At 33.5% G+C, this 24,295-nt stretch overlaps 3 protein-coding genes across 4 annotated transcripts; all 3 read left to right on the top strand.

Annotated features, from left to right (window-relative positions):
• Positions 1 to 2,154: 2,154 nt before the first annotated feature.
• LOC130626046 (innexin inx2-like) lies at positions 2,155 to 6,459 on the top strand. 2 transcript variants are annotated; one of them, XM_057441156.1, is made up of 4 exons: positions 2,155 to 2,494; positions 3,182 to 4,076; positions 4,910 to 5,296; positions 5,869 to 6,459. In XM_057441156.1, exons 2-4 carry the CDS (start codon positions 3,320 to 3,322, stop codon positions 5,910 to 5,912), a joined length of 1,188 nt encoding a protein of 395 aa, XP_057297139.1. In that variant the 5' UTR covers positions 2,155 to 2,494; positions 3,182 to 3,319; the 3' UTR covers positions 5,913 to 6,459. The 2 variants fall into 2 exon arrangements, with proteins under 2 accessions (XP_057297139.1, XP_057297140.1); XM_057441157.1 differs by lacking the exon at positions 2,155 to 2,494 and having other exon boundaries at positions 2,532 to 4,076; positions 4,910 to 5,338.
• Positions 6,460 to 12,174: 5,715 nt separating this feature from the next.
• On the top strand, positions 12,175 to 12,963 carry LOC130625129 (uncharacterized). Its single transcript, XM_057440199.1, has one exon. The coding sequence runs from the start codon at positions 12,175 to 12,177 to the stop codon at positions 12,961 to 12,963; it is 789 nt and encodes a 262-aa protein (XP_057296182.1).
• A 6,198-nt stretch (positions 12,964 to 19,161) lies between these two features.
• LOC130626021 (uncharacterized) lies at positions 19,162 to 24,008 on the top strand. Its single transcript, XM_057441133.1, has 2 exons — positions 19,162 to 21,250; positions 21,857 to 24,008. Exons 1-2 carry the CDS (start codon positions 20,527 to 20,529, stop codon positions 22,252 to 22,254), a joined length of 1,122 nt encoding a protein of 373 aa, XP_057297116.1. The 5' UTR covers positions 19,162 to 20,526; the 3' UTR covers positions 22,255 to 24,008.
• Positions 24,009 to 24,295: the final 287 nt, after the last annotated feature.

Below are 24,295 nucleotides of genomic sequence, written 5' to 3'. Positions count from 1 at the left end.
ACATATTCAAATTGGAAAGCATATATAAAAAAAACTTTTCAGTTATAATAATAATATGTTGTTTAGTCAACTTTATTAATTTTGTACACTTGGATTTCAAGATGAGATGAAGAAAAAAATTAATTATTAATTTTCTTCAACATTTTATTAAATTTATATTTAACGAATTTTGTTCTTTTTTTATTGCAAACATATGTGCAAATAACCTACTATGCTTTCATTTTATTTTCCACGTCCTTACAAATCCATAAATATTTTATAAAAATAAGCATTTTTTATATTTTTTTATTAATATTAATTTAAAGGACAGAGTCATTAATTAATGAGTAAAAGTTAGACCGTGACGTGAGAAATTCAAGTAAATCAACTACTCCGTTATACTAGTGAGTTTTTCTTGAATTTTTTAATTTTATTAATTAAACTATACATGTTCTGCCATTAACTCTTGTCAACAATTATGGTCTAAGGTCAACACTTCCTGATTTTCCACTCCGATAATGGTCTATTCCTTTAAAAATACTTTAACAAAACCAAAAACAATTGACAAGGAGTTATGTATTTTCTCAAATATATATGTCTTTTGGGAAAATAATTTCTCATCGCACCAGAGTTTGCAAGCTTGTACCGCAGGCATTTGCCGTTTTGATGAATTTGATAGCGAGATCTGCATTAACGGTTTAGGGTGCAAGGAAACAAGGAAAGAGAATGCTGATTTTGTGGTTCACTAGCATTGAATGTGATTTTTTCTTTTATTTTTTAGTCTTGAGTGAAATATATAAAGGGTATTTTAACTATTAGAGCTATTATGGGTACAGAGAGAAAAAAAGGGTGACAATTTCCCCAAATATAATAACTTGTAACATTTTCTCTCCTGTTATTTCGTACAAAAAAATAGATGCAAAAATATTTGAATGTCATCTCGAATAAACATGTGTAATAAATACCCAAGCTCGAACCCAGCACCTTTTAGAACTATCAGAAAGCGCAGCGCCGTTGAGAAGCAAATAGTCCTGGGGACGAGGTTGATAAATACCCAATTTTACTTTTATTAAAAGTATTCGTATTACGACACGACATTTTGTTTTCGCTAATATTACGACACGACTTTTTGTTTTCGCTAATATTTTGACTAGACTTTTTGTTTTCGCTAATATTTTGACTAGACTTCTTGTTTCGCTAATATTTTGACTAGATTTTTTGTTTTCGCTAATATTTTGACTAGACTTTTTGTTTTCGCTAATATTGTGACTAGAGTATTTGTATTCGATAATATTTCGACACAACTTTTTTGCTTTTGAAAATATTTCGAAACAGCTTTTTGATATGATATTTTTGAAATGATTTGCCATTTAGAAATATTATAATTACAACGACTAGTTAGTCGTTAGCGTGTGGAAAAAACCCTGTCTTTGGCCTTCGTACGTATTCCGATCCTAGCAACATCGTCCGTTGACATATATATCGCTATTCCGTACCACCTTAGCACAAAGTAACGGTTCGGCCACCATTTTTAACGAGGTATTATTAATACAGAGACTAGTCGTTAGCCCGTGGAAAACCCATGTGACTTTTCCTGTCATAGCAAAGACGACAAAACTATATCGCATTTGTTATTTGTAGCTTTAAGATTTCGTGTGCGGTTAAAACCGTTACAAATACAGGCAGACAATGGCTAGTTTTATACAGATTATTCGGTGGTACGTGGATAAATCCACGAGTCCACAAGTCCTTTATATATCGCATTTCGTGTCGTATCGCTACTGTTGTACCATTTTGCGCAGAGACGAACAAAATCCGGGTACCATTAATATAGAGGTTTTAAAATTAAGTAGCTGTATACTTTAATTTGAAGTATTCTCCCCGGCTATCACAAAAACTAGACTTGGTGTCTAATTTTTTGTGAAATAAAATATGGATAAATATTTTATGCTTTCGCAAAGTTGACGCAAGTCTAACACTACCATGAAACTTCACGGTCGGGCGTACCACAAAGAAAATATGAACACTTATAAATAATAAAATTTATTTTGGTCATCTTTAATAAAAATTCAAAATAGAAATAATTTTTCTAATAAACTTGACATGACGAAATTTAGTGACTAACAACTCTCCATAACAGATGATTTTTTGAAAGAAACTGGGGAAACTCGTGTTGAAATTAAGAAAGATCTCCCAAGAAGGTGGTAACGTGAACATTCCACTCTCTCCCAATGATCTCTTAGAACAAACAAATACGAAAGTATGAATAATTTTCATTTAAAAGACGCATCTGTTATTTGCCAGTAAAGTTTACTTTTTAATATATTTAGCTATTAATTATTAAAAATAAAGTCACTGGGGTAGGGTAAAACAACAATAATATTGTGAGGGAATTTTAATTAATAATCCCTTTTTGCCGGCGATACGAGATAGAATTAATACGTGACTAACTTTCTTAGTCAGCTAGCACGAACCCTCTCTGTTGACTGCATCTCAAAACCATTCTGTCAATTAGGTAAGTGAACCTTTTCTTTGAAATGATTTGTTGCTTTTTTGTTTAAATGAACGTATTTCCTTATACAAAAAATGACAAATTAAGGAATATCCCTAATTAATTTTCTATTGTTTCGTCTGAATTGGATTAATACTTCTTCCATGGATTCTTAAGGGCACAAATTGTGATTTAGACTTAATTTTTTTTATTTAATAAGTAAAGAAGTGATGGAAATTTTCCCCGTTATTTTCTTACACTCTTTCATCCCTCTATCTGCAACCATTACGTATAGCTTTGCTCCAACAAGCCATTTAACAGTCAGTATATGACTTCAAATGGGCTAGCAACCTGTATTTAATTTACGCCAGGATGGGGACTCGAACAAAGACCTTAAAATTATAAGCCGAATGCGCTACCATTGCACCATCTACGTTAAGTAGCTAATTAATAACGCATTATTTCAGCCATATTTCATTTACCGAAATAGTTAATTTTGAAAAAGAAAATTTGCATTTTTAAAAGTTTCTCTTTTTGTTTGTTTGAAAGACCTGCAAATATTTGTAAAAAACGTTTTCCAGCCAAGGCGTTTATGGACAACTTCTTGAGGACCAATTCTTTGATTAAAATGTATGTTTTAATTTGCAAATGCGCTAACTCATTCTTGGCTGTTCGCATAAATATTTCAAACGTGATTTATTTTTATTTCAGGAAAAAAAAAAAACAAGCAGCAGTGGCATGCTACTATATCAAAAGTCAGTTAACCACGTTTGCTGTTGAATGTGTTCTACCTAGTAATTCAAGACCCACAAATTACAATCACAATCTGTTTATCCTTCACACGCAATAATGATTGTACGCTCATTAAAAGATGTCATCTCCATCAAAATAAAAGCAAGACACGACAGTTTTTGCGATCAATTCAGCAGACTGTTTATGACAAAAATGCTTCTCATAGCAAGTGTTATAATGGGTTTTGATTATTTCTCTGATAAAGTATCATGTATAGTCCCACGAGCTAGCTCACTTTCTAAAGACTTTATCCATTCGGCTTGTTGGATATCAGGACTCTTTATTTATGCTGAAATGAAGGATCGTCTGGAAGACAGTGGTTATTATGGAATACCACATAAGATTAAGCATGACGGCTTGCGAGATGGACACTTATGCGAGACTAAAGACTTAAATAAAGTCCACAGCACATGCATCCGAATGGGAAGAATTTACTATTTGCAATACCAATGGATGCCGTTCTACATTGGGGCGTTGGCGGTGTTATATTATTTTCCTTACATCATATTCCGCCTTGTCAATGCGGATTTAGTTAGCTTAAAGGGAGCTTTAAAATCAACATCGGATGCTGATGGTATTGTGAAGAATTATTTCAACTACAAAATCAACCCATTGTCGCAATTGCGAAAGCGTGTATGGTTGAATATTCTGGTGAAAATGATCTACGTAGCGGTTAACTTGTTCGCTTTTTATTTTACGGATTACTTGTTGCTTGGCAACTATGTTGGTTACGGAAAGAGTTATTTGGATTGGACAAAATTAGACACCACTGAAGCTCACATCAGTGCACGAGAGAGAGTGGATCCAAAACCAGGTAAACAATGGTTTGGCAATCGTAAAATGCACGATTGTTTGATAAATATTTTTGTCCTAATAGATCATTTTTCATGCCACGGTGATTTTGCTTTAAAAACAATGGACATGTCATTTAAAAAAACGCTTAAAATTGGTGAAACTTTTTTAAGACAAGAGAACATAGTTAAAAAAATTATTTCGCTGCTTTTTAAAATGTCGTGCTTTCAAATATCTGTATGAACTTAAAACACAATCCTATTGTCTTTTGATCCTCTTCTTTTACCTACGATTGTGTGTCCACGCACAAAATTATATGTCTCGTAAACTTTTGTAGTTATAGGCAAATCATCTATAACTGATTGTTGGTCAATAAAAAGAGATTCAAAAAGCCAGCGTTCTGTGGCGTATTTTAAGGAAGAAATATAAGCCTTTTCTGCATATAATGCCACACCTTATGTCGATGCAGAATCATCCAATAACTATTTAGGGGAATTTGATCACTAGGTTATTAAGGATACGCTTTCCACTTTTTCTTTTGTTTTGTTGACTTTCTCACTTGCCTCGAAAACTTTCTAAACTTTATGAAATTGTTTGATAAAACTGTATGCTTTGCACCCATATAATGTAAAGAATGTTACTTGGAACCGTTTGAAAGAGAAACAAAATGATTTAGACGCAATATTAAGCTGTTCGCTCTGAATGACAAAATAACAAAATTATAGACATTAATAAATATAATAAAACCTTAAGCGATGTTATATTAACCGAAAAGTTGTTTTTTTACTTCTTCATTCAGAAAATATGTTAGTTACATGTGTCCTTTTTCTTAAATTGTCATCATTTTAATTTTAGGAAACAAGCTTTTACCATCCATGGGATTATGCGACATACATGAAGCAACAGCCGATGTTTCGTCATCAACCGAAAACATAAATAAATTTATCTGCGAAATATCACCCAACATTCTGTACCAATACGTTCTAATTATCCTTTGGTTTCTGTTTGTGCTCAGCATATCAATGTCCATCTTAGGATTGGTGAGCAACATTGCCGAGCAGGTGTATCGTCTTGGCAGCGCGACTTCAAAGAAAACTATCTACCGTTACATAACTCTAAGAGAGACAGAATATCTTACTTTCATTAGGAAGAAGAATATGGTATTGTACGGTGATGTATTAAGGAAGTTAAAGCAACAGCGCGCTGATTTGCAGGGCAAGTTCATGGAAGGATTTGAAACGAGTAACGGATTTGTTTAAGCATTATTCATCAATAAAAAAAGAAGTATATTTATCGTTTTTATTAAAATATGTATTTCCTATTTAAACGGCTGGTTTTTGTTTATTGGTGGTGTGCTGAGGAAACATGTCTCTATGAAGGTAGCATTACCTAGGGAGGTAGCGTTGCCTTGGTAAGAACGGAGCCGGAGAGAGTGCGATAAATATAGACAATAAGAAATAAAAAGTTGCTTTCTAAAAGTACCGCCTTTAATAATTATCGACTAAGCCTGTAAAAATATTCTCTGAAAGGCAAGTCTTAAATGGACTTGTTTTCCACTTTTCCTGGATTTTAATGAAAACTAACATCCCATAAATTTTTTCTTCTAAAAATAAAATGCCAGAACAAAAATTACTATTTTCCGCTCTGATGTTTGCATTTAAAAGCTTGAGCTCCAGCTTAAAACCTTTTTTGTAGCTATCGTAAAATGCTCCCATTATGTTGGGAAAATTGTTAAGTTGGACAGTACAATAAAAAATAAAGATGTTTAGAAGATAGACAATGGTTTAACTAATAAATATTCATTCTGTTTCTAGAGCTTGAACTCGAGCTTATCAAATGTAAAGAATCGTACGCATAAAAGAATCTAATGATTAAAAGTGAAATTGGAGCGATTGTGGATATGCTGTTGGTGATCACTGCTTAGTTGCGTATTGCGCAAACTGTGTGAAAAAAAGTAGAATGAAGTAGAACTAGATGGCTGTAAAGAAAACAAAAATATGTTAATATTATAATGTCTGATTCGAGATATATAAGTAACTACTATAATTTTTATTTAAACAGTGGCATTTGGAAGGAATTATTTTTAAATTCATAAGTTCTCTACTCTAAATCTAATAATATGTTATGTTCTGTAAATCTTGTCATTATTTTTGAGGTAAAAGCTAATAGAAATTGTGATGAAAAGATCACATCAAAAAAAACGTAAGTGACGCAAGGCGGCAGGGCGCTCATCTATTCACGCCCATTAACGTTAAATAAACGTTGAAAGGAGAAGAAAATCAAGCTATACAGATCTTTTATCTGTTAGTCTGGATCTATTTACCTTTAAGGGAAGAGATTGTTTTGCTGGAGAAACAGTTGCGGAATTTAAGTTTGTGAATAGGACCTCCAGATTTGTGTAAAATACGGAATCAAAAATTGAGAATGAGTACATTTTTTTGAAATTACGAAATAGTAACTTCAAGGTTTTTTGTTTACGAAAACAAGCAAATTCGTAAAAAAGTTAATTCCGCATTCTTTTCTTCCGCAATCCTTTTTTGCCCTAAAATAATTTTGAAAAGATTGATGACAAGCATTTTTTAATAGGAACTTACTTTGTAAGAATATTAAAGATGAAATTAGACAAAAACTTAAGAATATCCTGATTGTGTATAATTATGAATGTTTGCTTTTTTATTTTTTGTTAACTCATGTAAAGTTGTATCATATCTTTGATGTAAAATATCTTCTCTCAGGTTTAATTTCAAGATTTTCCTCACAAAATTTAGTTGTCTGTCGGTTGAATCAGATTGCTCAACAACAGTACCTTAGAGGTGATCTTTTATACTACAATGGAGTCTCTCTAAAGCGGACATGGTCTAAAGCGGACACCTTTATATAACAAACACTGTTCTTTGGAACACACTGATTTCAGGTCAAAATCTCACAAGATAATCTCTATAAGACGGACACTTTGTAGAACGGACACTTTTTTCGCACCAAATAACATTTTTACCTAAAAAAGCTCTGTGAAGAGCGGACACATGAAAAAAAACAATTATTGACGAGAAAAGTCAAGAATGCTGTCATCAGTTATGAAAAAAGTTGAGGAACTCCAAATCTAAAAAAGAAAGCAAACTTCAATTCGAGATTTCTACGAGTAAATTATAAAATACAATGTATTTTTAGTTGGTATTTGCTTTTGTAGAGTAGAGCGTATAAGTAATACAAGTTCACATTCATTAAATTATATGTCCTTGATTTGAAAAGAATAAAGCAAAGAAAAAACTTACAATCTCTATAAAGCGAACACCTCTATAAGACGGACACTTTTTTTGCACCAATGGTGTCCGCTTTAGAGAGATTCCACTGTAGTGTGCATTCTTAGATATCTCAATCTTAACTGTACTAAGAATATGCTAACAATACATCCGAATGATTTTTGCTGAAAGTTAAGAATATTTATGTTAAAACGAAAAATGCTTGTATTTTGAAAATTTCTTGTAAATGTTGGTAAAAAACAACGTATATACGCAAATTATTTTTTTTTCTAAATTTCACAAAAGACAACCGTTAAGGATCTTACTATTTACTACTACTTGCTACCTTTAAATACACACTCAAAAAACGAAAAACGATTGTGACATCTGCTATCCAAGCAAGGAGACCGAGCATAATTTTTCTTACCATCGGAAAAGTGGAATACTAAGGTGAGAGAAATAACGTTGGATCGCAAACGAGTTTTTTGCGGTTAGAATACGGACCATGCGTTTTGATTGGTTACTTTTGTTGTTCTTTACTCACGTGATCATTGTTGGGAAATCCTTCCTTCTATAACATTATGCGCGCTATTAGTCTCACTCACTCATCCAAACAAAACATAATTAATTTCACCACCATTTACAAGGGGAAGATGTGACCACGCTGTTGATATGTCGATTTCCATGCGGGGTTTGCTATGAGATATTAGTTTATGTTTATTGCTTAATTTGAACTCGAGACTTGCTCTAATACATTCTTTTGCGTATAACCTTCGAATGAGAGAAACTGAAATTTGATATTCTAGGTAAGGCTTAGTTTTTTTTCAGCTCCTATTTAAGACTATTCAAAAACACTAACAAAATCTCAACAAGTTATTGCTGATATATACAGCAAAAAGACTTTAATCACTTCGTATCGTCACTTTGTAGTTTTAAATACGTTGGCATCAAAAGTTGCGATTTGTTTCACGAAAAACAACATAAACAACCCGAATCATACGTATAACGAGTGCAAATCAAAAGGGATAACATGTACACAATGTGGTGATAACATAACCAGGTTTGTATGCATTGCAGATATTACGACACCGTAGGGCGAAGAGTAAGAGGGCGGAGGCTGAGAGGGCGGCGAACGGAAAAGATTATAGCCATCTATACACTTTCTTGCTCAATAATAAGTAATGCGTTAAAAAATGATCAAATCATCCAATTTCATGTCATGGTGCCTGCCATTGTAATGAAGGAAAACAGTAATTACAGAGTTCATTATAAGGCAATCAGAAATACAGGCTGAAAATACTACAGTAGACAAATCGAAGTAATTCAAAGTTTGTGTTTATTTTACAGACCAGAATAATAAGTGTTGCCTAATCTGTAAAAAAAACTTGTTTTTTAACCTCCACTCTTTTATTGCATGGCTGCAACAAGAATTATATGCATAAGCTAACCAATAGGAATAATTAGTAAAATACAGACCGGTCTGCAAAATACAAGTGAGGTTAAAAAAACTTGTATCGGCAGAATAAAAATTTGTATCTACCACAGGAAAAAAATACAAAGCAATATAAATAATTCAACGACCAAGGATTAGTTTACAGACTAGAATTTAAGTGATATCTTGCTGATCAGATTAGCAATGTTATTTTACATACCAGTTAAAAATGCACGAAATATTTATATTTTAAAACTTAGAACATGAATAAACAAATATATACATAAGAGAAAAGCATCGCCACTATCGAGTATATACTAAAAAATAGCTCAAATTATCAGTTTTGAGAACATCTCCTATGAACAGTTTAAGAAATCTAGAAAAAAAAACAAAATCAGATAGCACTTGCTTCTTCTTGTGCTGGTGACCACATAACATACGTCATTAGAAAGTTGATCAGCTAAAAAGCTTGGGTTTCTATAGGTGCACAAAATAGGTCATATTGCTATTTCTGTATAAGTACCAAGGATTTGTTTTATGATTTTTTGGCCGAAGATAACTTCCTGTTTACTATTTTGAGGCGGCTTTTGGTCACGTGACTGAAGTCGCTGAATTAATAAATACTTATTTCTTCCTTGCTTTCAAATTTTTAAAATTTTGCACATTTATTCTCAACAGGTGTTGTTGGCTCCGTATCTTTTAATAATCTAAGCAATTGTGCTCAGATAACTCATACAAGTTTTCTAAGCCATTAGTCAAATATATTTGGCAAGCAAAATTTTTGTATATTACGCATATAAGATGTTTTCCGAAAATTTAAATTTCCGACCAACATAACGAGTAGCTGAATACTTGACAAAAATATAAGACCAAATGGACATTATATCATTAGATGATTTGATAATGAAGTGCAATCTGGTAGATCTTGTCGTTCTCTAACCTGTTCCCTACATACTCCACATAATACACCCCTCATAATACACCCCACATAATACACCCCACATTATACACCCCACATAATACATCCCACATAAGAAACCAACATATTGTCGTGAATAGTATTGAAAAGATAGCAGATAACGGTATTTTAACAAAAAATGTCTACCCCTCTCTAAAAGTTCATTTATAAAAAAAATTGTTTGTTTTATTTAGATTGCAATAGAAATGTAAAACGTTGAAGTAAACATATTTGAAAAACACTCACCCAAATCTGATTAAAACTGTTACGCAAATATTAAACTGTCTATACGCTCGGTTTGCATAAACTCTATGATCTCCTTAGCTATCTTCAGTCAAGAAGTAGGAGTATCAAAACATCTAGAGCATTCCAAAAGGCTATATTAGACAGGTATTTCATCCTTGTATTAAGAACGTTTTTCAAAATATAAAACGTAGAGAACCTTGTGATCTAACAAACCTTGCGATGCAGTAAACATATACGACGGACCCCCCCCCCCTCTCTCTCTCTCTGTGGACTAACAACTAGTTCTCTACATTACAGAGATGGTGTAGTGGTAGCGCATTCAGCTTGTAATTATAAGGTTCCAGGCTCGTGTCCCCACTCTGGCGAACTTTAGATGCAGTGTTGTCAGCCCATTTGGTGCCATCTGATGACCGCTAACCGGCTTGTGTGGCAGGCAAGAAAGTTAGAGCAATTACATGCGTATCTCAGGCGGTAATGTAACATAGTTACAGTCGAAGGGGAGGAAAAGTCAGCCATTAGGATAGAATCCCTAATTTTCCGTACTTAATTTTTTTTTTCCTAATTTTAACATGTGTTCAGGTTCGAACCCATTTATAAGTTATTTTCCTCCCATTATTAATGCATAAAGTATAAACATTATTTTTGACGCGCACAAGAATAAAAAAAAGTACTACATGACATTGCTTCTCACAGTTAAACTTATATGTGTTTCCTGTGATTTTATCCTTCTAAAGAGAAAGGAATTCACCCCTACATGAGCTCTAATTTTGTTTGAATAAAAGTAATTAGCAACTGATTAACCGATTAGTATTAAATTTTAACAACCGCCGCGTCATCATCATCCCAACTCATTTAAACTGTCACAAATTAGTGGCATGGCGAAACAGTCAGTGGGTGCGTCTGTGAACAAATTTGACGTGATCAAAAATTTGCTACTAACTAATTAAGTCTCTTCTCTCATCACAGAGACGGTAATTGTGTAAATTAGTATTGCGCTATGAATGATGGGTAATGTTGATTCACAACAGACCAATCAGCCTATTCTAATTGCAAGTCCCAGTGATCTAAATTCGCAAAACCTTGTTTCTACATGGTAGTTAAGAAAAGTAAAGAACCATATCTAAAAGTTTCAATAAGCGTCTGAGAGACATTACATTATCTCTCATGTAACTTGCAAGTGAAAACATAGGAGCTAGTTAAGCAAACATCGTTTTTTTTTATTTAAGCTTATATTTTACTTGAATACATGGAGTGATAATTAAAATAAAGTCATGCAAATAGAAACCATGTTGTAGCATAAATCAGACAGGGAAATTTATTGTTTTCATACCTTGAGAAAAATGAAAATGTAAATTAATATAAACTGAGGCTAATCCAGGCTAATTAAAGTGAAACTATCCAGGCTAAAACTGAAGCAGAATCACTACAACCAATAAAGTATTGTAAAGATCTTCCTGCATAACTGACTTCGGTGCAATCCACGCTGTCTGGTATCCTAATGTTATGTCCATAAACATATTTTTGCATCTCAAACATGACATTTTTTTGATTTTTTTAATTAGTTTGGGAGTGAAAAATAATGCTTAACAATATCAAATTTTCGTTCTGATTCATGTAAATTGCTGTGAGGCTTCAGTAAAGAAATGTTTTTTTACATTGTAAACTCTAGACAACTTCAAGAACTTATCGCACTTGTTCTTATTTTTTGTTTGTTTGTTTGTTTTAACGTGTTAAGAAGAAATCATATGAAAGAATGGGTTAGAATAGCAATAATTAGATTGGTGGATTGGAACATTTGAAGATGTTTTCAAATCGAGAGTAGAAGATAATTAACACAATGAAATATTTGAAAATTGTTTTTATTTAATATTACTATTTATTTACTTACTTTTAGTTTCTGTATCGTTTTAGCCATTGATTGTACTTCTCTCTCTTGAATTGTTAAAATTATATTTTCCTTCTTCCTTTAAATAAATCACATCAAGCATTTTAAAAAACCTAAAGATTATATAAATGCCTAAAGGTTGCTAACGTTGTTTTACGTTGTTTATCTACTTTGTTGAAAAATAAATCTATAGACATTTTTAGACATCTTTACACTGATAGATGATATCTTAATATATAGTACCTTAATAACGACAATAATGAAATATTCCTGTTAAACATAAAGTTACAAAAATAATCAACTATTTGAATTGCATCAAAACTAATTAAAAGAATACGTTTGCAGTTAACACATGCAGTAATGGTGATCGTACGTGCGTTAAAAGATGTCATCTCAATCAAGTTCAAAACGAGACACGACAGTTTTTGCGATCAATTCAGCAGAGTGTTTATGACGAAAATATTTCTCATGGCAAGTGTTATAATGGGTTTTGATTATTTCTCTGATAAAGTGACATGCATGACTCCCAAGGGTAGTACGTTATCGAAGGACTTCATTCATTCCGTTTGTTGGATATCTGGATTTTATATTTATGAAGAGATGAAGGATCGTTTAGACGAAAGCAGTTACTTTGGTATTCCACTTCGAATTAAAAGAAATGGTATTGATTCCTTAGGTCGTCTTTGTGAGACAAGAGATCAGAATCGGATATACAAATCCTGTCACCCGATGACTAAATTGTATTATCTCCAGTATCAATGGCTACCCTTTTATGTTGGAGCTCTAGCTGTGCTTTATTATCTCCCTTATATTATATTCAGATTAGTCAATTCGGATTTAGTAAGCTTAAAGAGAGCTGTTAAATCGTTTACAACAGACGCAGACAATATTGTGCAGAACTATTTTAATTACAGAATTAATCCGATTCAGAAACTACGATTTCGAGTTTGGTTAAATATTCTAGTCAAAGTATTGTACGTTGTTGTCACAGTGTCTTCTTTTTTATCGACGGACTACCTTCTACTGGGTAATTTCGTTGGCTACGGAAAGAGTTATATCAACTGGGGACACTTTAACGTAACAATGGCGCATAATAAAGCTCGCAACAGGATTACTCCGAAACCAGGTAATATTTTGTTTTCTCAATAGTAATTCACTTGCGTTTGATTTCTCAACCAGCTGAGTTTAGACCTTTTCTGGTATAATTTGACGCTATTTCTTTTTACGTCAATTCGCGGTGAGATTTTTTCTATGTCTGGGGAGAAACTCTTGTGTCCATTTAACCGTAGTAAAAATAATGCTGATAAATGCTGATAAATGCTAATAAATGCTGATAAATGCTGATAAAGCCAAAAGGGGAGTTTCATCGCATGTTAATGTTCTACGTATTGAAGAGTTTAGAAAACTTCTATACGTATAGAAAACTTAACGATAATGGATATTAGCGTGCTATAGAATCACAAAGAGGGATATTGACATAATCTAGACACAAGTTGTACACGAAGTTATTAAAGTTTCTAAAGGGAAAACGCAAGAGGGAGTTACCATGGGGGAGGGGGAGAGGGAGTTAGCGCATTGAACAAAAATTGTCAAAACGTCAACCAAACCAGGTAATGAAATAAACTGTTATCAGGCCCAAAAAACTTATTAGGATCGAGAAAAATATTAGCCAAATCTTTTTCTCTGGGAGTCCGTGATGAAAATGTGTTACAATAGAAAACTCACAGGTTGCGAGTTGGCGGTTAACAATTATTTGTTGCAGGTTACGTGTTTGTTTTAAACACGAGTTGTGAGTTGGAAACAACGAGGAGTAGTGCAATTTCCGAGTTGCTCGTAAAGTGAGAGTTGCTCGTAAAGTAAGAGTTGCTTCTAAGTGACAATTGATCGTAAAGTGAGAGTTGCAAACTCTAAAATGAAAGACACAGGAATTTAGTGAAGACAAACTACAACAGTCATAAGGACATATTCAAATGTTCAGGTAAAGGCGTTTAAAAAGACTCTGGACTTAAGCCTTCAGGCGACTTTGAGGCACCAAAAAGGAAGGGTATCCTTGTGAAAACACAGCCTTTTAAATTATGGTGTCTGTCAAATAAACTATTTCTTGATAATGATAAACAGATATACCTTGTGTTTTACCAAACCTTTTTAAATGCCTAGAACGTGTTTTTCCCCATCTTACCTAAATTTAACATTTATGACAGAATTCCCATTTAGGCTGAAACAGTTTGATAAATCTGGGTTATTATTACAACGCGTTGTTAAGTTTTGATTGTAAGATGTAAAATTGAAATAAACAAAAGGTCACACTTTGGTTAATGGAAGTGCCCATCTTCATATTTCTATTGGGATTTTTATTTGTATTTGAACAAAAAAACATATTTTGTTTTGGACTGCAACCAAAGTATTTCAACAAAATTTCTTTCCTCTCAGTGTTGTTAAATGCTTTTGCTCTCTAGAGAACCTCCTGACAGCTATAATTCAATTACATGATTCGTCTCAAATCTAAAACTAACCGTTTCTTTTTAAATCAATCGATATTGTTTTTAATTGTGTTTTGTAACAAAAAATTTTTTAAAAAATAAGAATTCCTAACGTATTTGTTTATTATTGCTAGGCAACATACTTTTACCATCAATGGGGTTGTGCGATATAGAAGAAGCCACTTCAGATATCCAAACAACATTCATCAATCAAAACACGTTTATTTGTGAGATATCACCTAACATTTTGTATCAGTACGTCTTGATTGTCCTGTGGTTTCTTTTCGTAATAAGCATTGCTATTTCTGCACTTGGTTTTGTGTGCACAATATGTGAGTACATTTATCACTTGACTTGTTTTGGTAAGTCAAGTGCAAGAAAAACAATTTACCGCCATATTACCTTAAGAGAAACGGAATATTTGAGCTTTATTAAGAAGAAGAATATGGTTTTGTATGGACAGATATTGCGAAAGTTGAAACAGCAACGCTCTGACTTGCAAGGGAAATTTGTTGATGGATTTGAAACGAGTAATGGATTTCTGTAAATATTTGGTTTTTTACTGATTTTAAAGAGTGATAAATTTGTATATATTTTTGAAAAATAAAAATATTTTGTTTGGTGTTTTATTATTTTTTATCAGGGAAATAAATCCTGGTACTTTTCCCCAATTCATTCATAATTATATCTGTCAGTCATTTTCCCTCCAATTATACTTTATCCAGTCCATTAATTTATTTAAAGACAATAGGTTTTTTTAATTTCATTTTCATTTATTCTTTATGTTTTATTTTTTTTTTTATTCTATCTTTTTTTCACTGACCTTTTTTTTGACGGAGTTCTTAAACAAAAATTAAAAAACCTGTTGGTTAAGTAGTTAATGTTTATTGAAGACTATTCTTAGTTTGGGGGAAAATAATTTTCCCAAAATTAAAATCCTATAAATTATCGGAGAAACGGATTATAGGCTTTCTCTCTCTTACAGTCAGTGTTGATTTTGTGATGATTTACCCCAACAATTTTTGTCCGTTGCTCTGGAAAACACCTCCAACCAACAACTAAGGAAAAGGAAGAGAAAAAAAAGTGATTTTTCCAGAGCTATTTGAGCAGATTGTAGTGGGCAAAATTGTCTACATTATAGGCTAAATGTTTTTGGGCGTTGTTTTAAAAGTAGGCTTTTTTTTTACTCTATTTTTAATTTTTTTTTTTTAATTATCACACAAGGTAGCCAATAAAGTGTTATTTTACTTGCGTACATATTACTGTCATAAACGAATATGATTACTGAAAGGAAATGTAGGTAAAAAACACTAGATTTTAACATTAATTTAAGGGCAGAAATTTTAGCGTTTTTGGACCTTTTTCGCGAAAGTTTTTACACTTACAAATTTCAAAACAGCAAAACGCAAAAGCTTTTTCACGCGAAATCATAGCTGATTTGACAAACGCGAAAGTTTTTTTCACGCAAAAAAAATTTCTAGCCTGTCTATGAAATTCGTTGTTATCAAAAAAAAATAATGACAAATGGATGGATATTATTAGTACGTATACAATCTTTTCCTCATTCTATTACAAGTGTCGTCTCTTTCTTCCTCCGCTAAACATTTCTCTAATATCTTTATTTCTTCCAGTACTTGCCGCAGTTTACTCCTTTTTTCTATTTTGCGCTGAAACAAGTGGAATATTCACAACTGTGAAAGGTTGCCAACGGCTCTATCTTACACGGTAACATAACAATAACACGGTAGAAAAAATTGAGTTATGTGGTAGCAAAATTCCGCGGTACATTGATGAAGATGGAAAAACCGATGACGAAACTGATTCTGAGTGGGAATTTGAAGAAAATTGAAGAATTTTGAAGAAAAAAAGGAAATAAAAAAAAAGGAAATAGAAAAAAACTTATTTTTAGCTCATTCGCAAAAGTTTTTTTGCGTGTAAATAACTTTTTTCTTCAATTCGCGAAAGTTTTCTTCGCGAAATCTCTTTAATAATAGCCGTCGTCTGTCTGTATGTGTGTCCGCGAAAGCCGTGTCCCGTAACGGAAACACGAAATTTTTTAAATACGCACGAATATCAAATGCGATAAATTTTTGTCCACTTTGTTGCAACGGGTTAATTTAAAAAACGAGCGAACGCGACGGACGACCCCGTGGATTTCTCCACGGGTTAACGACTAGTTTGTTCAAAAAACCGCAAAACGCGAAATTTTCTGCCTGCGAGAGTAATGATCAGAAATAGTCCTTCTTCGCTTTCAATATTTTCCTGTTTATTATTTAGTTACATATTGCTACAATATCGTAGAAAATTTTCAAAGGAAAGTCTTTCCTAGCTGAAAAAAATTATGTTGTTTGCTTGACGACAAATTCTTTCCAATAATAAATGATAAGAACAACTTCATCTCTACGGCGAGCTCTTGATACTAAGCATTGTGTAGGTGTGGTCAAATAAAAGCAGCGATGCGCAGCTTAGCTACCATTTTACGTGGCAGGCAGACAGTGATAGACTTATTCAAGTATTGTAATATAGAACTAGCCGTTAACTCGTGAAAAAAACCACGGGGTGGCCCGCCCTTTATATATCACACATTTCGTTTTTCGTAACAGGATGTAGTAACCCTTTTGAACACACAGACAAAATACGGCTATTATAATAGAGACGAGACGTCGAATCGCCGGGATGAGCCACAAGTAACTGTTGTTAAACGCCCTAAGGAGCTCTTATAAAGAACTGCAATTTGTACGACACAGTCAGGTGGAGCGCTTTAGTAAAGGTATGCAGTATGTCGTAAATCGAGTGAAGCGCGCACGCCATTATAGTGTTGCGACTGTAACATATTTTTCAAAAAATAACTTTCCCGCAACAAAGGCTGAAATAAAAACACAGTTTACAACCGTTGTGACTCTGTCATAACAAAAACAATAGGTTAATATTATTTTATTTTGCGGAATAAGTTTTGTAAAAGTTAAAAAATTAATCGTGACACCGGACTGAGCGCTTAGTAGAGTTAAATGGTGTTACACAGGTGTATAGGGATAATACCCTTTTGAAAAAAACTTTCTTGCAGACTCTATTTAAATGAAAACACAAGAAACAGTCCTTCGCTTCTTACACAGGGCTAAGCGGTTAGTCCAGGTAAACATTGTTGGACATTCGTACAGGCCTGATTCCCAAGAAAGTTTTAAAAATTAATTGTCACAGTGGGCTGACCCGCATAGGCGTAACAGCCTTTTCCAAAAACAAGCTATTGTTAACACTGACCGCTTAGTACAGTTAAACAGACTTGAACAGTACCCTTCTCCAAAAAAACTTTATCACAACTTCGGTTTGAATGACAACACAGGAAACAGCCTGTCGTTACCCCTCCAGCTAAAGCAATTGCTCAGCCATTTTGTTTGCAAAAAAATTTTTAAGAAAATAATTAAAGATGTATAGCTACCTAGCTAAACTGCATTTAGCATAAGATTTATTGCTGAGAATATTGCGATATTGATAGCCAAACTGAATTTTAGGTAAATATATGAGATAAATACAAAAAAATAAATGTTGGGTTGGAGAAAAACCTCTTATACCACACAAAATTAGTAAAAAGTAAGGCTAGTAGCTAGTAGCCTTCAAAATATTCGTTCCTAGCCAAAAATCCTAAAACTCGTGCGTTTAAGATCTGCACGTAGCTAAAAAACGTGACAATATATTTATCTTCACATTTTAGAACATAAAAAAAAACAAGTATTACAAATATAAAAAGCTTTATAGAAGACAAAAAGGTGAAACAGACTTAGAAACAACACTGACCACCATTACTTTTTAAAAACTAAAATGACCATCATGTTTCTTCGTTGGCATGTCTAGGCCGCGAAAGTCTTGATTGGTTTTTCAAAGAATTAGGCGTTTTGATTGGTATACACGTGCGAGCGGTCAAAACAAAGTCAGTTAAACTGTCAGTAAAACCATCCTATTTGTTTTCTGTGGCTCCTGGGCGGAATCGGCGATTAAGGTCACGGGGGTAAGTTATTATTAAAATGGCGCTTTTAAATAATGAATTCATTTTAATCACTTAATTTGTTATTTAAATTAGAGGTTTATCAATTAAGTTAATTAAATTATGTAAGGAAATAAATTAATTTCTGTAGTTTATTTAGATTTCCAATTAAACAACCCCCTGTTTTCTAAAAATTCGCGGAAAGATCAAACGAACATCGGTAACCCTTTTGAACAGACAAAATACGGCTATTATTATAGAGAAGTTGTTGCCCGTGGAAAAATCCACGGGTTCGCCCGTCCTTTATATTTACCCGTCGCAACAAAGTGGATAAAAATATATCGCATTTGATATTTGTGATTCCGTAACATCATTTTCTAACGCAGCGGGGGTCCGCGCAGAGACAGACAGACAACGGCTATTATTATAGAGATAGTTGTTAGCCCGTGGAAGAATCCACGGGGTCGCCCGTCCTTTATATTAACCTGTTGCAACAAAGTGAACAAAAATATACCACATTTGGTATTGGTGCGCATTTTTAAAATTTCGTGTTTCCGTTACGGGACGCGGCTTTCGTGGACACACAGACAAAATACGGCTATTATTAAAGAGACATATTTTACCACAAATATTTTATGCAGCTTGAAAGTTGGTAGCTATGATGTCTGACACAAAAGAAGAACTCAATGGCCAACAGTCAACATCCTCAAAAAATTAAGTACTTTTAAAAGTCGTTGATTCAGTTTGTTCATCTATGCTTTTGATTAACTTACTTTGCTTTCTTTTAGAACGTCTCTTTCGTCTAAATTTACGTCTATTGAAAGGTGTCACATGTTATATGAACTATCGCCAACATAATTTTTCAGCTTCAGTTCAGGTTTGAACCTAAACTTAGATTTGCCTTACCAATCCAGTACAATACCGTCCAGTACTAATGAAACAACAGGAGCGAATAAAATAAAAACGTCAATACTACACGTTTGTTACTCGCTTGATTAAAACCGTTATTACCAGCACTACGGAGGAGAGTTAAGGGTATTGATATTATTAGCTTGCAATGATATGAACTATTATATCGGGGTATTGTAGAAAAGGAAAACTTGTTGTAAGCTTATTTTTTAATCCAGTGCTAACTGATAACGAGAACATTGTTATTCTCATCAGGTGGTAATCCTGCTGGATGGATTGACAAGGATTGGAGAGTATTAAATTAATTATACAAGTGTTAAGTTGTCAGGTAAGATGAGATGTCAAATGGCTCGTGATCCTTTTAAATTTGACATTTCTTATGGTTTGTTTTACTAATTGAAGAAAGTTTGTTATTCTATATATTTACTATTTTATGAAAGTACGGGGAAATACGAGTTGAACATCGATGATGCTAGAAATATTCAATATAATTTCCAAACAAATACAAGGAAATCTGAGTTGAACCATTGATGTTCCTACAAATATTCGACAGCAGCTATATTTTTATCCTGCTTTTTGTTTGACTGATCACGGAAAATTGAATTGACGTCACTTGAACACGTGATGTTTGTTATCTTTATTTTTCGTTATTAAGAACATAAGCTAAAATTCAAAATGACTGAAGACATAAAATTTAAATAACAGTAGCAATTTCTTATCCTTTAAAATTTATTCAGACTAGTCGTTAGCACGTGGAAAAATTCACGGGTTCGCCAGTCCTTAAAATATCGCATTTCATGATTCTGCAGTACGGCTAAAAAACCGCAGGGAGACAGAATACTGGTATTAGTAGAAGAGACTAGCTGTTAACTTGTGGGAGAAACCACTGATTATTCCGTCTTCAAATTATTTAACTTGTGCGCAGCCATTTTAGACATACAAAATACAAGCATTGATAAAGGAGTCTTAAATCCACGATTCTTCCTGTCCTCAGAGTTTTGGCTGTCGTTTAGATTTCCGATATCGCTAGTTCATGCATCAATAAAATTTGTTTGGACGGTTGTTATTAATATAAGTGCAATTATAATGCGGTTTTCGAATTATTGACCACCTAGTCTCACAGAAGAATGCACAGACATATTAAGGGTATTAATAGGAAACTAGTCGGTAGCCCCTGGGTTAATCCAGAGGTTCACCGTCCTTTAAATATCGCATTTTGCGTGTCCGTAGCGCAGCTCTAATGCACAAAGAAAGAACACAGATAAGAGATTAACTGACTGTAGTAATATTCTTTGTCTTAAATTTGTAGAAAAAAAATTCGTGTGATAAAAATTTATAGAAAACATGACTATGACGAAAGGTAAGAAACATGCGAGTGTCGATACAGCGTATGATAAATTCAGTCGACTTTTCATGGTGTATATGTTGATCTTGGTCAGTTTTGTGATGTCCATCGAGTATTTCACAAACCGGATGAATTGTTCCATTCCGGATGAATTAATTAAGAAGAAAGACTTTATCCATGCTAGCTGTTGGTCATCCGGACTGTTCATATATGAAGAAATGACCGGTAAATCTAAAGACAGTTTTTATTACGGTATTCCGAAGAATTTAAAGCATGATGGACTGAATTTAATAAACAAGCCATGCGCTACACATACAGAATTAAGTACTAACTCAAAGTGTAAGCCAATGACAAAGGTTTATTATACACAATATCAGTGGCTTCCGTTTTACATCGGGTTATTGGCTCTGATATATTATTTACCGTATCCGATATTTAAAATGGTTAATCCGGATCTAATAAGTCTGCACGCAATTGTGGAGAGCACAGAAGAGGCTGTTGGGATAGTTTACAATTATTTCAATTACGATGTGAACCCGATTTACCGATTAAGACTTCGAGTTTGGTTGAATATACTCGTGCAAATGAGTTACATTGTTGTAAATGTGTTTTCGTTTTGTTTCACGGGTTACCTCTTAAACGGAAATTATGAGGGGTATGGAAGAATTTTTTTCAAGACTGGCAATCATACTAAAATAGAAGAAAATATAAATAAACACTCAGGTATTGAATTTGTATCCTTGATTAAAGCTGTAGTAACTCCATGTAGAGCTGTACCTTTGGTAGAGTAGTATCGAAATAAAGGATATTTAAAAATTATTTAAAATAAATTAAGGGGACTCTCATAAAAACTTGAAGTGCCATAAAGGGCCCAGTGCTTTGTGTGCTGCTTTCAACACTAGTAATCATATCCGGGGGATTTGTCCGAGTTATTGTCAGGTGATTATTTTCAGTGATTATGATTGGTACCTTCGACTGGCATTAATGTCCGGTATTTATACGTTGGTCTTGTGACTAAAAAATAAACAATCACAGGATAAAATTTTCATTGTGGTCTAATATTATTTTAATTTAATTAATTTCAATTTGTAAGGCTCTTCTGTGTATTAGCTCGAGCGAACAGTCTGTTTTGAAAGATATTATGCTAGTGATAATCAGTACATAGCTACCTAGCAGATTCTCTGAAACTGATGCAAAGTTCTTTCTCTTCCCACGGATGCCTCTAAAAATCATGTTTATTTTTCTTACAATGTGCAATCTATAATGAAATTATAAAACAACTGACAACGGCAAAGTGAAGGAGTTCTAACATGTTTTTTTCATTGATAGGTCAAATCTTGCTTCCCTCTCGTGGGTTATGTGAAGTTCGCAGTTTTGAAACAGAGGATAACAGGCGGGAAATTCTTCGATGCGAGGTTCCTGCAAACACGTTATATCAATACACCTTGTTTGTTTTATGGAATCTTTTTGTAATCGGGATTACCGTTTCAGTAACTGGGTTGGTAACAACGATCTCAGGATATATATTTAGATTTCTTTGTTATGGCAAAACGGTCACAGTTCGCAGAATATTTCGATACATGACGTTACGGGAAGTGGAGTATTTATTGATTATAAAACGGAAGAACATGTTACTATATGGTGACGTCATAAGAAAATTAAAAGATGGTAGAACAGACGCAGATGGGAAGTTTGTGGAAACGTGCAGCTTAGTATCGAGTGTTTAAAAAAACTGAAGCAGGCATATTTCCAACAAAGGAGAACGACGCCATTTTTGACTGTGTTTTTTCGCTAAGTATTTTTCTTAAAGCATAGTCTTCTCTGCACAATTTCGGGCGAATTTATTGTGAAAAAAGGGCCGAATATCAAATTTTAGCTATATTTTCAAATAGTATTTATTCACGATTGCAGCTCTCAGATACGGCAAGTGCTTCAGAAAACATCCAGTCTCTATTAAACACCCGCTAGTAACGTCCGTTACTAAAGACCTGACTTCAGTACACGTCCGCCCCCAGCGAACGTCCACTAAAAATATTATACAATCTAATAAACCAATAACTGACCAACATTCAAAACTAAAGTCTGGTTGTTCACCAGACAAATATACGTAAGGGTATAATTTTCTCAGTTAGATGTTGATAAAACTTCTGTTCGTAGCTACTACATGTACGCTAAAGTTTTGTCGATAACACTCGAGGAAAGTCTTTACTGAATTTAGATATGAAATTATTTTTAATGCGTTGTGTAATTTTATTATTGAAAATTTATTACTTACTTGAAATTTAAGCAAATATTTGCTCTGCCTTAATTCTATCTCGCTCCAATTTTTACATTTAGGATCTAACACACTGAAACCTTTCTATAGCGGACACCATTGAAAGCCTCAAAAAACCTCCATTATAGAAACGCTTTGAGTTTTGAGTCGTTAAACTTCGCCAAGCTTGAAAACTAAAGATACAAAGCTTTACCAGGCTACCGTGTAATGTTTACGCAAAAATGAGCACAAGTCTCTTTCTTTATCTATTTAGAACCACTCATGTAAGCATTGTAAGAAACTACCGGTAAAACCGAGTGCCGAACGTCAAATTAACACTTAGTACAGATAAACGCTGTGGCACATGTGAGTGGGGGCGCTTAGTACAGATAAATGCCGTGGCACATGTGAGTGTGGGCGTTTAGTACAGATTTACTATATTGCGTACAGCGGTGTTTCTATGCGTAATTATATAACTATCCCTATAACTAATAAGAAATACCCTGGCATTGTCACCTCATATCTAAAATAGTTTTCCAGCTAATTTCATTGCGCCGAATAAGTTTCAGCATATCTTTAAAAATTGATCTAAGTTAAAAAATAATTGCGTATCAACTCTAGGAAGATAGAAAGATCCACTACTGTAAAATATAAGAAACTTTAACTTTGTACAAATTTTAATTTGGCCTGATGGATAGCACTCTGAAATGATTTCATGATTAGTGTTACAAGAACACAGCGGCTCCTCATTTCGTTGTTACTCAATAGTTAAAACTCCTTTCCATAATCTTTACTTTCATCAAACAAGTTTCTGTGAACTCAAAAATAGAAACCTTCGAAATTTGTTAAATCGACGTTTGTTACTCGGCCTATGCTCCTACCATATTGAAATTTTGTTGTTTGCCCATTTTGAGAAAGAACTAAAAAATTGACATTTCTCCAATCATTATTTCCAAGGCTGTGCGCTTGTGGATACTTTCACATTTTTATCCAGCTATGTCTGTTGAAGAACAGTCACACACTGAGAGGAAAAAAATACATGAACAAAGACAAAAAAAAAACATAAATAACTAAGCCCATCAGATTCCCACGATACAATAAATGTACAAAATGTAGCGCAGCCAGAAATGAAAAGAAATTAAAATATAAACTGCTTACACCAATTAGCTTTTACAGATAAATACAAATAAATAACGTAAAAGAATGTTTACTGGCCATATTCCTATTCCAAGCTGTACGATCCGTCGTAAAGGATTTGAAATTTAAACGTTTTCTATTTCAACATGTTAAATAAATTTACCTTTGTTAAAAACTTTTTTGCACGACTTCTTCCAGCACACTGATTGATAAAAATTAGTGAATAAAATTCATGAAACAAAGAAACTTTAATGAATCTTTTGAGCGCCAACGAAGCGTAACAACACGTGATTTCGTAAAGCATACAACCAAATCTAACTTTTTCCGTAGACGCTCGTTATGCTACAATTTTAGACAAAAGTTTTTTTGACAGAGGT

Source organism: Hydractinia symbiolongicarpus, chromosome 14 (genome assembly GCF_029227915.1).
Source record: "Hydractinia symbiolongicarpus strain clone_291-10 chromosome 14, HSymV2.1, whole genome shotgun sequence".
NCBI classification, from domain to species: Eukaryota; Metazoa; Cnidaria; class Hydrozoa; order Anthoathecata; family Hydractiniidae; genus Hydractinia; species Hydractinia symbiolongicarpus.
The sequence above is the reverse complement of the archived record's forward strand: the minus strand, read 5'-3'. Positions and strand labels throughout refer to the sequence as shown.

Bases quoted from the DNA above. Each gene is read 5' to 3' on its own strand.
- LOC130626046 (XM_057441156.1), top strand. From the start codon at position 3,320: ATGATTGTACGCTCATTAAAAGATGTCATCTCCATCAAAATAAAAGCA. The intron at 4,077-4,909 runs GTAAACAATGGT...TTTTAATTTTAG, and splicing joins GAGAGTGGATCCAAAACCAG to GAAACAAGCTTTTACCATCC. The intron at 5,297-5,868 runs GTAACGGATTTG...TTCTGTTTCTAG, and splicing joins CATGGAAGGATTTGAAACGA to AGCTTGAACTCGAGCTTATC.
- LOC130625129 (XM_057440199.1), top strand. From the start codon at position 12,175: ATGGTGATCGTACGTGCGTTAAAAGATGTCATCTCAATCAAGTTCAAA.
- LOC130626021 (XM_057441133.1), top strand. From the start codon at position 20,527: ATGACTATGACGAAAGGTAAGAAACATGCGAGTGTCGATACAGCGTAT. The intron at 21,251-21,856 runs GTATTGAATTTG...TTTCATTGATAG, and splicing joins AAATATAAATAAACACTCAG to GTCAAATCTTGCTTCCCTCT.